At 50.1% G+C, this 13,861-nt stretch overlaps 1 protein-coding gene across 2 annotated transcripts in view; it reads left to right on the top strand.

Annotated features, from left to right (window-relative positions):
* The window catches only part of CMTM7 (CKLF like MARVEL transmembrane domain containing 7), a 53,498-nt gene extending 48,529 nt beyond the window's left edge, over positions 1-4,969 (top strand). For both annotated transcript variants that reach the window (XM_072726615.1, XM_072726614.1), the window contains 2 exons: positions 2,251-2,332; positions 4,325-4,969. In XM_072726615.1, the coding sequence (XP_072582716.1) occupies positions 2,251-2,332; positions 4,325-4,338 (96 nt within the window). In that variant the 3' untranslated portion in view covers positions 4,339-4,969. The remainder of the gene's footprint in view (positions 1-2,250; positions 2,333-4,324) is intronic.
* Positions 4,970-13,861: the final 8,892 nt, after the last annotated feature.

Raw genomic sequence — 13,861 nt, 5'->3', positions numbered from 1 at the left:
AGAGGAAGAGAGTGCATGTGCAAGGGTGGGGGCGGGGCAGAGAGAGAATCTTAAGTGTGCTCTGTGCCAGCATAGGGTTCTATCTCACAACGTGGAGATCATGACCTGAGCCAAAATCAAGAGTCGGATGCTTAACCAAGTCACCCAGACACCTTGATTTTTTTTAATTTTATTTATTTATTCATGAGAGACAGACAGACAGAGAGAGAGAGAGAGAGAGAGAGGCAGAGACACAGGCAGAGGGAGAAGCAGGCTCCATGCAGGGAACCCAATGTGGGACTCAATCCCGGGTCTCCAGGATCACACCCTGGACTGAAGTTGGCGCCACCTGAGCCACCCAGGCAGCCCTTGATTTTTTTTTTTTTTTAAATGAGTTTTAAGAAAAGCTCTAGGAGACAGTCACTCTTTCATTTATACATTAGCAGAATTTTCCAGACTTTGGGTTGGGAGTGGGTTAGTGCCTGGAATTCCATTGAGGGGTGGGGTCTGTCCTCCAAAGGTGGGCATGGGGCAGCACATCGCTACAGAAGGGCGGCCAAGCCTCTGAACACTCATGGGCCTTAAGTGCCTCCTGCAGCCACCTCCCTACCCCCTGCAGTCCCCAAGAAGTGGGGTGGGTGCCACCTACAGGTTACTACCTGCCCAACTACAGGCAGGCTGGTGATGGAGACACTGAGGAAACTGGCACCCATTGTGTGTCAGGACCACATGGGGAGGTTCCCACTGGGTTTTATGATTCAGATTGCACATCACCTAGAATCCAAATAAGCCCCACTCATCATACACCATCTTGGTGCCTCGGCCATGGGGGAGCCAGAAGAAATAAAAAGATATGGCCCTTGCATATGAGGAAATGGCAGCCTAGTTTAGGAGTTAAGGCCAAGGCACATGAAACAATTAGCAAATGAGGCATTGTCCAGAAGAGCATTATGTAGATATAATAAACTGTTCAATTATGCAGGGCAGACAGTTGGAGACCGGGATGGTGTATAATGTGCTAATTGTGCAGAACAGACAATGAGGGGCAGGGACAGGCTCCAATAGGCTAATTATGTGGTGCAGACAATTGGTACAAAAGGAGCCAAGGAAAGCGACCTGGGGGAGAGGGAGGTGGCTTTTGTAATCCAGCGGGGGCTTGAACAGCAAACCAAACCCTGGAAATCATGCCCTTGTCTGGCAGCTCCTGGGCTGTTCCTACTGCGCATCAGCCCGTAGCCGTGTCCCGAACATGAGGCCATGTGCGAGTCCAGGAACGCCTGGGCAAAACTAGAGCAGGGCCCTGGGGCCAGATCCCCAGGGCCCAGATCCCATGCCTGGCCCTCGCTGGTCCTGTGGCCCTGGGCAAACTGGTTGACTCACTGTCCCTCCATTTCCTTAGCTGCCAGATGAGGGAGAGGGGAGGAGCTCGGCAGCTCCCACCTAGCAGAGTGATGGGAATTGAAGGGATCAGCACACCTAACGGGCTTAGAACTGGGACGGGCACGTCAAGGTGGTCAACGAGTTATAGCTACTAAAGCTTCAGGCTTGGAAGTTCCAGACAGACACCGGAGTGTGTGCCTGCTTCTCTCTAACCATTGGATGAGCCTCACATGAGGTCCTATTCTTCTCGGGGTGCCCTGTCCCTCATCTTTAAATGAAGCTAGACTGGGCTGGGTCAGCTTTCCCAGGCCAGCGAGGTCAGCCACATGGGCACCGGGTGGAGCCTCAGAAAGGAAGGAGCTACCTTAACTGATTTTAGTCTAAGATTGTTTAAATATGTGCAAACATAACACTGTCAGCAAGGTCTTGGCTTCTAGCTCTTACACAGCTGTGGAGCGAGGTGGAACAGAAAGCCATTATGAATGAAACGCAACACTGTCATACCAGTAAAAGCCATCTGAACATTAGGAATTCAAAGACTCAAATTAAAATGTGTAATTCCACCTTTTTCTCTTTCATTAGCCCCAGTAATTGTTTTCCACAGTGCCTTGGCCTCAGCTCAGTTTGTAAACATGAACCCGAATGTGGGCCCTGGAGTTCCCCAGAGTGAGGAGGGCCAGGAGGTGGAGCCCAGAGCCCCAGGGCCAGGCCTGAACCAGGGCCCTGTGGGAGGAACCGAGGGAACAGGTCCTTATCCCTGCACCTGAGGAGGTGGTCAGGTCACTCCATCCCCCAGGCTCCCTCCAGGCCACAGCTGGTACAGGAACTAAAGGACTGCCTGAGTTATTGGCCATTGGCCTGGGAACCTCCTTTCCTCTCTCTCCTGTGCAGATCTTCGGTTTCGTGGCCACCTTCCTCTGCCTGGCGAGCATCTGGATGTCCTACAAGATCTCGTGTGTGACCCAGTCAACAGGTGAGTTCCTTTGTCTAAACACAGACGATCTCTGGAAGTTCCCTCTGCTGGAGACCAGGAGGGCAGTCAGCTGTGGAGTTCAGCAACAGGGAAAGGAAGAGCCCTGCTGCAGGGGAGGCCTTGAAGCATTGGGGCCCAGACCCAAGACTCCCTCTCCACTCTTGTCCTGTTTCTATGGCCTGGGATACCCCCACATGTCCACTTCTGATGGTGAAGCATTTTCCATAAATTAGTTTCCTGATGACAAAAATAAAGTGTAGAGAATTTAGAAAGTACAAATAAGAAAAACAAAAAGGTTTTCATGAAAACTATCATTGCACTGCCTAGAAATAGCACCTGCTGGGTGACTATCCTTCCAGTATTTCTTCTCTCTGGATGGATAGATGGATGGATGGATGGATGGATACACAGATATAAAGATTCATAAATAAGTATAAAGATATATAGATATGTATGTTGCTTTTATTAAGGGATCAGACTTTTTGTTTTAAAGATTTTATTTATTTATTTATGAGAGACAGAGAGAGAGAGAGGCAGAGACATAGGCATGAGAAGCAGGCTCCCTTTGGGGAGCACGATGAGGACTTGATCCCAGGACCCAGGATCATGACCTGAGTCAAAGGCAGATGCTTAACCACTGAACTACCCAGGTGCCCCTAAAGGATCAGACTTTATATGTTACTTGTAACCTGCTCTTATTCTTCTATTTAACTTACGTCAGGCATTTTCCCCACATGGTTGGAGATTCTTCTCCGTCAATTTTTTTTAAGATTTTTATTTACTCGTTGATTCATTTACTTATTTTTAAGATTTTATTTTTAAGTGATCTCTAGACCCAACGTGGGACTCAAACTCACAACCCCAAGATCAGGAGTCACATGCTCCACTGGCTAAGCCAGGCAGGCCCCCTCTTCCCCATCACTTTTAATGGCTCTGTGGTGTTGCATTGACTCTACTGCATGTCTGTGTCATGGTTTACTTAACTTATCTCCTATTTGGGGTCATGTTTTGTTTCGCTTTTAATTCTTTGCTACTAAACAGGGTTGTAAAGAACATCCTTGTAAATGTAGCCCCATTCTCATCCCTAATATCGTTTCTCTTAAGAATACATTACTAGAAGTAACACTGCTGAGAGTGCGACCTACTATTTTGATTAATCCCCACTTCTCTACTCCAGCCCTTCCTTTGTTCTTTCCTTTAAATGAATGCACTAGAAAATATCAAAGCCTGTACAGTATATATATAGTCTGAGCTGCCCCACAGAAAGGTTGTTTCATTAGAGCTTCCATTTCCTTCTAGAAGCCACTGACAAAAAGTTAACAGGACACAGAGGGCAGGGAGCCAGTCACAAGACCAGAGACTATAGGATTGCACTGATAGCGAATGTGTTGAATAGGCTTATCCAGAGAGGCAGAAAGTAGATCAGGGGTTGCCAGGGGCTGGAGGAGGGGACAGTAGATGGGAATGGGGCTTCTTTTTGGAGTGATGAAATATTCTAACACTGGCGGTCAGTGCTTGCACCATCCTGTGAATGGATGTGAATATGAAACTTTGCAAGTGTATACTTTAGGTGGGTGGATTGGACAGTTCGTGGGTTGCATTTCTGGGTACAGCTGTTTAAGGAAAAAATGAATGATGAAAAGTAGAGGAAGTAAAAGAGAGTTACTTGCTAACTAAGGGTGACACGTGTAAATCTTGGCAGAAACATAGGGCTTAAAATTCATGAAGCCAAAAGAAACCCCTAACACAGTTCAAGTCCCTCTGAGGATAGGCCTGGGCAGGGAGGGGCAGCGATAGAAATCATCCCTGCCCTACTGAGTTTTTTTTTCTTCTAGAAATGTATTTAGAAAGGGTAAAATCATTCCAATGGCAGTTGGTGCCGGATGGAGGAAGGAAGTGCACTGAGCAGAACTGGGGTCAGCCCTCTGGTGTGTGGCTTCTGGGTGCGCCCTGTCTTGCCAGCTGTCCTAACTTTGCCATTTCCTTCCCAAGATGCAGCTGTGTGACGCCGCCCCAGGCCCGGCCCTGCGGGAGGCCCCGAGGACAGGAGGGTCAGGGGCCCAGCTCCCCGCCGAGGACTCCTGACCCTGTGTTTCTGTGCCAAAGCCCCATCCACGCCGCTGGGCACAGAGGGGGGCGGAAGGGGGGCTGGGCATCCTCTTAGGCTCCCTGAGCCTCGCTGAGCCTCTCTGTCTGGTCTTCCTTGGAGAACATTCCTCCGGGCCTGAGAAAGAAAACCGGCTTCCAGGGGAAATCTGGTCTCTTCCTCTTGCTTCTAGAACCAACCGCATCAGGGACAGACTGATCCCGCTTAACACGAGGGAGGGGTTTCTGAATGCTCCTGCCTCAATCTTCTCCTTCACATTCCTCAAGGGAGTGAAGCCGCCTTAAGTCCTCCTATAAAAACAAAGCCACCTCCTAATTTATCTAGCTTGGAAAGCCCCTCTCCCAAAGACCCTCTTCCTTCAGTGAGGTGTGTGTGCAGAAGCACTGTGATCAGCCTGTCCCCAGATAGGAGATCCCGTCTGCTTTTGGGCCGCAGCCTTAATCACCATCGTGTGTGTATGTGTGTGGGGGCATGTGTGTTTCTGTGTGTGGGCATGTGTGTTTTGTAATAAAATATTAACTTGGCCAGTTGCACAAGGATTTCTTATTAAACAAGGCTGTAGACCAGAAGTAAAGTGGTGGTGGGGCCCACAAAGCTCAGGGGAAAGTGCACGACAGAGCCTGAGGCCTGGCCAGTGTGTGCTCACACCCCCAGCCCCTCCCTGGAGGTAAGAATAAGGATGCAGAAGACATGGCCCCTCAAGATTTGCATATTTTCAGAGTAAATTGATGTTAAGAGTGGAAGCCAGTACTGTTCACACAAGACACAAAGCAGTACTCAAGAGCAACACAAGCAGCCCTAAAAAAAAAAAAGAAGAAGAAGAAAATTTTGGTACCTACTACACCACAGGTGAACCTCGAAGACTTTATGCCCAGTGAAATGAGCCAGACACAAAAGGACAAATACTGGCTGATTCCATTTACAGGAGGTTCCTAGAGAAGTTAAAATCCAGAGACACAGAGTAGAATGGTGGTTGCCAGGGCCTGGGGAGTTAGTGTTTAATGGAACAGTTTCCATGTGGGAAGATGGAAAGGTTCTGGAGATGGATGCTGGCGGCGGCTGCCCAACAACATAAATAATGCCACTGCGCTGCACACCTAAAAATTACTAAATTGGTAAGTTTTATGTTACACATATTTTACTACAGTTTTTTGTTTGTTTCTTTAAAGCAACACAAGATGATCTGTCTAGGCACCTAAGCAGCTGGAAGAGCAACTTGGGGCACCGGGGGCTTAGAGCGAGACCCAGGGTACACCCAGGCCAAAGCCGGCTGCACAGCCAGCACCATGTTCTAACAGGTGCTAGAGACAGGCTGGCAGGGGCGTGTGTCTTCCCCAAACCAGGCCCTCTCTGGGACTGCTCAGCCCGGGGGTGGGGGGGGGGTGCCCGTGTATAACCCAAACTCCATACCCACCACCCCAGCTCGCAGCAGAGGCGGGTGACCCACTGTGCAGTCATGGCCAGGCTGGACCAAGTAAAGAGGTGAGAGGAGGGAAGACAGGGAGTCAGGGGCCAACCTGAGCCCCCAGGCAAGGGTTTTGGAACCTCTGGCTCGAGGGGGCACCAGGAGATGAGGCCCAAGCTGGTCTGCCCATGTCCTGCCCCACAGGCAGCCTGCTCCCTGGCCAACAGAGCCTCCTGGGCCTGGCCTACACCTGGAGGGAGAAAGGATGGGAGATGGAGGGTGGCAGTCTCCCTTGGGGAAGCCTCTGCCACCCACAAGAAAACTTGCTCAGAGAAGCCCCCTGAGACAGCCTTGGTGTGGTTCTCTAGCAGGCTGCTGTGTGCAGCGATAAAACTGCCCCGCACCTGCCCCCAACGGACTGGCAGTGGAGCAGGGAGGCCCAAGGAGAAAGCCGAGTAGGAAGCCAGGCTGGTGACAGAGCTGGGATTTGAGTCCGGGTCTGGCTGTCTCCAGGGCCTGGCCTGTGATCACTGTCCCCGGGCCTCTGGAATGGCCAGGCAGGACTGGAGCGGGCCTACGCCAACTGGCTTCCTCCATGGACAGTTGGCCCCCGCGTTTGCAGACAGGCCCAGAGAAAGAAACAAGTGTGCCTCTAGGGGAGGCCCTTGGCTGACACACTTCTTGTGCTTGTAGCCATGTGCTAGAATCTTCTCTTCCAGACACATGTACCTGCTCAGTCCTCCAGCCAGGATACTAAAATGACCCATTCCCTGTGACCCCCTCCCTCCCAGGCATCCTCCCCAGCATGAAAAGTGAACTTTGTTGCCATGGAAACACAAGAGTCTTTGGGACCTCTCCTCAGCAACCAGCACTTTGAACATCCTGTGAACTCTCAGAGGTGCTTCAGGAGCTCACGCATGTCTGATTTTCTGTGCAAAATATAATGTTAACCCCTGAAACCACACACTCCTGTTCTCAGTAGCAAACACTGACACTGGAACCCCTCAACCCCTCCCCCCTCCCCACACCCCCCTCCCCCCACAGGCTCCCTGGCCTCGCAGCCCCTAGGTGAGGAAGACACCAAGCACATGAAGCAAGCTGCTAGAACCTGCTGTGGCCTGGGTGTCCTGGGCAAGCCAGGATTTCTCCATCCCTGCACAACCAATACAAAGCCAGGGAATGAATCCGGAGATGAGGCTACAACCCCAATGACCTTCCTCCAAATTGCGGGCTTTTCAAATTAATCCTGTTCTTATGGACCGGCTTTATAATAAGTATATATAACCGTAAACTGATCGTTTATATTAGTATCCTAGTTCCTGGAGTTTCATATGATTTAGATTGAAAAAAGGAGATTTCTCCACTTAAAAAAAAAAAAGTTCAGCGCCCCCTGAGCAGAAGGGAGCTGCCAGGCTGGGCACCAGGGCGCTGGGCCGGGCACCCAGGGGCTTCCCGGTGCAGAGCATCGGGAGGGCAACTGGAGCCTGTGGCTCTTGTAAGGTGATGGGGCAACTGGTGGCTCGCTGGGGTTTTATTGCAATTTTCTGTGTGCATGAAAATTATGCAAATGAGAAAGACCACGGTTAACTCCACGCAGAGCTGTGCAAAAAAGGACGTGCCGCGGTATGGCCCTGACGGTCGCGCCGAGCACCCCTGCACCCAACCTGCGAGCCGCGCTCCCTGCCGCGTCGGGGCGCTCGCGGAGCAGGCAGGGCAGCAGCCCAGGGCTGCCCGGTGCCCCGAGGCCCCGAAACAAGGGCACGTCGGGCTTTCTGGGCTGAACACTTCCCGCGTTTCAGAGGCTGCGGAATAGACGGGCAGAAGCAAACCGGGCCGGCGGCTGGAAGTCCGGGCTGGGCCGGAGCGCGCCGAGCGCGGGCGGGCGCGCCCCTGCTTCCTCCCGAAAGCCGTCCCGGGGTCCCCTGCCGCCGCCCCTCGCAGCAGGCCTCAACTTGCCCCGTGCGAAAACAGACCCGCCCCGCGGCCCCCAGCCCCTCCCGCGGCCCCCAGCCCCTCCCGCGGCCCCCGCGCGCCCCCCAGCGGCGGCCGGGCGCAGCGCGGCTCGTCGCCCACCGTTGGCGGGGACCGCGGGCTTCCCGCGCGCGCCGCACCTCCCCTCGCAGCGTCGCCTCCCGACCCTGCGGTTCGTCACGTCCTTGCTTTCCTTGTTAGAGCTCAGCTGCGGCGCTGTGGACTGCTCGTAAGTGCACACGCTCACAGTAGCTATTTGTAATGAAATGGGACGGTCCCCACGCCGTCTGTAGACTTCTGGGACTCCCCTCACCGCTGTGACACCCTCCCCCTCCCCCACCCGCACCCCCCGCTGTACGCGACACTTTACACCCTCTCGGCCTCCGGAGACTCCTGATCGGGCCAGCGCGGCAGTGCCAGTCCTGCAAGGGCCTGGACCACCGTTGTCATGGTAACCACACAGTTGTGCTCCAGGCCTCCACCGACGCCTGTGGACCCTCATGTGGGAGCTTTCCCGGGGACGCTGCCAGGGACCCCAGCCAGCACCCCCCACGTGCACCCGCTAGCGCAGTAGGGCTCCTGCCTGGGGGTACTAGCGGGCAATGGGACACAGGAGTCAGTGGAAGCATCTGTGCCCCTCTCCAGGGACAAAGTGTCCCGGGGCAGGTTTTACACCACTTCTCCCAGACAGTTCCGTGGGACCAAGGAACAGTTGCGGTGGTGGCCAACTCGGTAGTAAAACATCCTTTTTTTTTTTTTTAAGGGGGTGGGGCGGGCGCAGGGTGGGGCCGGGTCGTAAATCATCTTTCTGTGGGCGCTTCCTTCCCAGCGTCTCCCCGGCGCCCGTGGTTCGGGTGGATCTGCGGGTACAAGCAGGAAATCTGTGGCGGCTGCGTGAACAGCCTTACCCGGGGGCGGCCTTGGAAGACGGGAGCGGGGGGCAAAGCACTGCAGGGTGTCTGACCATCTACTTTGGTGGAAGTGGCCCAATGACAAGATATAGGGCCCTGGGGAGAGATGAATGGCCAGGGGTCTGGAAAGAGGGAGACCAGTGAGGCCCCGAGGGGTGGGTGGGGCAGAAAGCCACCAACATTCCCAAACAGGCAAGTCATCCGAACAAGATGTGGGCTGCCTACAAAATAAAAATCCAGGGTGATGAGGCCACTGAATGCCAGAAGAAAAGTGGCTCAGGAAAACAACCCGCATTTGCCCACCTATTTTGGGATTAAGAGTCAGCGGACGGGCAGAAGGAAAGGCCACGCAGCCAGGGGGCAGTGAGGGCGCGGGAAGAGCAGAAGCGAAAACCCGGCGCCGAGTTCCCAGCTCCCGTGCAGCAAAGACCCGAGTCTGAGCTGATACCCCCGGGACTGCACTAATTGGCAGCACGACAAGGAGGGACATGGGGTTGGGTCCCGGTTCAACGCCACCCTGGAGGAAGCCCCAAGTATTCCTCAATTTACTAGATACTGGCTGCAGTTGTGTGGCTGCGTGGGCATCTTGTTTTTTGGTCTGGACTCTGCGTGGCTCTTTGGCAAGAATCTGCTCACAGGACACACTCCCGGCGACCCCTATTGGTGGCTCCTAGAAGGCTCAGTCAGAGGCGAGCCAAGAATGGTGTTGGTCCCTAGAGCTTCCCAAGCATGACCTGGAGACGCGCCTTTTCCTGGAAGAAGAGAAAGTACATTGTCTTCTCCCACAAGGTTTCCTATAGCCGGAGGGCCACGCGAAGCTCCACAGATGCCTTTCAGTGGAACACCTGTGCCAGCCACGGGAGCTGAAAGACCGTAGTCATGTCCGTTTCCACAGCTCCTGACATTATCAAAGTGAATGAATGTGTTGTCATACCTCGTTCCGCAATCTACAGCATTGCTAATACTTTATTTTTAGATCTCCTTGTTAGGGCCGGGGGCAGGGATATGGAGTGAGGGAGCTGTCTTCACCTGACAGCATACACTCACACTGCTCTGAATTCTCCGGTGACAGAGCATCAGTGCATGGGACACAGCTAGTGTAATGTGCACTTCTGGTGGTTCTGGCAGCATTTCCATAATGGCTCCACAGAGAAAACTGCGTTAGTTGCATTACATGCCACCCAAGCACAGCTGCTGAAAGACAGATGGGCTTGAAATGAGGACGGAATCCAAGTGTCCTGCCTTCCAAGTGACCGTCTTGGAAGCCGTGTCACAGCTCGAGGAGCTAGTTTACAATCAAGTTAGAACAAACCGGGTGCCTGTGGCTCAGGCAGTTAAGCGACTGCCTTCAGCTCAGGTAGTGATCCCAGAGTCCTGGGAGGAGTCCCGCATCACAGCAGGGAGCCTGCATCTCCCTCTGCTTCTTTCTCTCATGACTAAATGAATAAAATCTTAAAAAAAAAAAAAAAAAAGGACAAACTTTAGAGTAGCAACCAACTACAGAAGAAGTGTCTCCATACCCAAACTGGCTGCTTTGTACTTTAGCTATTGGAGACTGTACTTCCCAAACCTAGGAATATTCCTACAGCCTCCACCCCAAGTCATCAGACATGTATTCATTTGAGTGAGGGCCCTCACAAGGAAATTTTAGGAGCAATTCAGGCAGCTGTAAATGCCTTACCTTAGAGCCTCTGTCTCCCTCAGACCTCAAGAAACTACAGGTGTCCAACTGATCGCACAGTTGACTTGAGCCTTTAGCAATGAAAACTCCACTTCTGGGCCTGTGAGCTTTGGAATTTGACGGCTTCCTCTTCCTGCCAAGAGGCAACTGCTAGCATTATTGAGCCCTAAACCAAACTGATTCCCACTTGACATTCTCATCTGGCAACTCTGAACTAGATTCCATAGATGAGACAAGACCCAGAAAGTCCACTCCTGAGGAGAAAATGGATCTTCTGATTAAGGGCCAAGCCCAGCCCCTGAGCCTTTAACCATCTTCACAAACAGGTGGTTGCCCACCCATTAGACAGAAATAGTGTTTTCCCTAATGAACTGCTGATTTAACAAAGGACTCACCTACCAAATAAGCCAGGTGACAAGAATCAGTGATGAAAGAGCCCACCCACCTCCGAGGCAAGCAGGTCCTCCGCAGTGCTATCACCATCCAGGGGTGGTAAATGGTTCACGGCCCACCACAGTGGACACCTCATGCAATGGGCTGAACACGTGGGACTACTGGCCAGAGTGCACCACCCCAAGATCTAGTGAACATTTGCACACCACCAGCTCATGGGCTGCTACTAATGGCCTCGCTGTATGGTCAGGTGTTTGGGCCACCCAGGACGCGACTAGTGACGACGGAATACTCTGAGTGCGGCCCCTAAAGAAATGCATAACTTTAATTACAGGCTCAATATTTATGTTATATACATGGTTCTATGAAGCAACCACATCTAGAGAAAAGCACTTAGACAAACACCTGGAAGGTGAAGAAGGTGTTAAAACAGGATCAAGTAAAAACTACTAGGCCAAAAAAAAAAAAAAACTACTAGGCCCTAACAATGCAGTAGACAGGAAGAACTGACGGGCATTACTCAGGTCTCAGTATCATTCAGGAGGTGAGTAGGAGTACCGATTACTGTTGTTTCTGTAAAGTCAAATATGCACGGTACAAATGAGAAGGGTGTTACTGAAGAATTTTAGCTAATAAAAGTGGCAGGAATTACAGTCACCATTTTGCAACCTCTGATAACAGATTAAGAGAAAGGTCAAGGGATGGAAACTTCTAACTAAAAAGTTGACGGGAACCCTTATGGTGGGCGGGATCAGATGACAGCAGCCGAACCACAAAGGGATACAGCTAGTGCAGGCCTGCTGGAGAGTACATGCTGCCTGGTGAAGTCCACAGCATCACCCACAAGAAAGCCTTAGAAAAAGGAGAAGACTAATCTGATTTTAAGCAAGCCTTTACAGATATCTTTGTTTAAATAAAACTCTGAGAAGAGAGGAACAAGTTAAATAACACAAGGATACAAATTATCCAGGATGTGAGAAGTCCTACAGGAGTCCACAAGCTATCAGAGTTAACAAGAGATTGCAGCAATAGTGCTGAATACAAGATCATTACAACTCTATCACAATCCCCTTCCACCATTCTAATTAGATCCCATTCTGGATACCTGCAGAAATTAAGTATCTAGGATAATCTGACAAAGGATGTACAAGACTTTTATGAAGAAAACCATCAAACTTTACTGAAAAAAAAAAAAAAAAGACCCAACCATATCAGTGGAGAGTCTAGGTTCATGACAAAGTTTAGTCATAATAACCCCCCCAAATTAATCTATAAATTCAATGCAATTCCAAGAAAAACATTAACACAAGCTTTTTATGGTACTTGACAAATCTAAAGATTTTATAGTAAAAATGAAAGTACCTCTGTAACCTCGCAATTTTACTGCAAATCTATAACTATTTTTAAAAAATCTTTAAAATAGGGGCCCCTGTGTGGCTTAGTCAGTTAAGCATCTGCCTTCAGCACAGGTATGATCTCAAGGTCTTGGGATCAAGTCTCACATTGGGCTCCCTGCTCAGTGTGGAACCTGCTCCTCCTTCTCCTTCCCTCCCCAACTTGCTCATACAATTTCAAATAAGTAAATAAAATCTTTTTTAAAAGACTTCAAAATAAAGAAGTGTCAAGAATAGAATAATTTTAAACTTGACTTATTAGATATTAAGACTTTATCAAGACTGTGGTATTAGCCTAAGTATAGAAAAACAGGCCAAGAAAGCCAGCCCTGGACCCACACATATACACAAACCTGGTAAATGACAGAGGGACACTGTCTCTAGAGGAGCGAAGAGTCACTTGCTAACACGAGAAATCAGATGGCATGCAGTACTCACACCACACACAGAGATTGAGGTACATTCAAGTACTAAATATAAAATGCAAATCTTTATTTTTTTTTTAAGATTTTATTTGTTCATAAGAAACAGAGAGAGGCAGAGACACAGGCAGAGGGAGAAGCAGGCTCCCTGCAGCGAGCCCGATGTGAGACTCGATACCAGGAGTCTGGGATCATGGCCTGAGCCAAAGGCAGACACTCAACCGCTGAGCCACCCAGGCATCCAAAATGCAAATCTTTAAACAATTTAGAAAGCAGAGAATGTCTGTGACCTTGAGGTAACAATTGATAAGCAAAGAAGCAAAGTTAAAATATTATTTTCGACTTTGGTAAGACATTTCCAAGGCTAATTTATTACTAACAAAGGATAGCATCCACAATATGTCACAATATGTCAAACTCTAAAGTGAGTTTTTAAAAAAACTTCAATGTGGGCAGCCCGGGTGGCTCAGTGGTTTAGCGCCACCTTCAGCCCACGGCGTGATCCTGGAGACCAGGGATCGAGTCCCTCATCCGTCTCCCTGCATGGAGCCTGCTTCTCCCTCTGCCTGTGTGTCTCTGCCTCTCTCTCTGACTCTGTGTCTCTCATGAATAAATAAATAAAATCTTTAAAAAAAATTCAATGTGAAAGAAAGGCAAAGGAAATAAACAAAAAACTCTTAGATGTGGGGAAGCCTAAAAGGTTAACAACCAAATGAGAAGATGATCAGGTTCACCAGTAATAAGGGGAGTGTAAAATCAAATGAGAGACCATTTCCGTCCCAGGTCAGCAGAAGCGTTAAGCCAAACTAATACTAAGTGCAAGACAAACGCTAGTGTTTCCTTGAACAAGTAGTCCCGTACGCTGCTGAGGAGAGGGCTCCACTTTGGAGACTACTGGGGAGTTAGCCATGTTGGAACCGCACATGCCCTGTGAACCAATGGTTTTTCTTCTAAGGACACACTCAACATATAACTCTTGCACATGTGCACATGTTCAAATATGTCAAAAATAAACCACATTAAAAGTTTTCTATCAATAGTGGAAAAGTGAGTCAATTATGGCGTATTCATTCAATGGAAGACCAAGTAGTAGTTAAAATGAGTGAACGAGAGCTGCGTCTCATAAATTACAAAATACTACTGATTGAAGAAAGCAATCTATAAAAGGAGAAATAGAGCATAGAGACCATGTTACACATTGCTTATGGACACATTTCTATAGAGAGCACAGAGGATAAAGCAGGA

Source organism: Vulpes vulpes, chromosome 11 (assembly GCF_048418805.1).
Source record: "Vulpes vulpes isolate BD-2025 chromosome 11, VulVul3, whole genome shotgun sequence".
In the NCBI taxonomy this organism is placed as follows: Eukaryota; Metazoa; Chordata; class Mammalia; order Carnivora; family Canidae; genus Vulpes; species Vulpes vulpes.
This window is presented reverse-complemented; position numbering and strand designations above follow the sequence as displayed.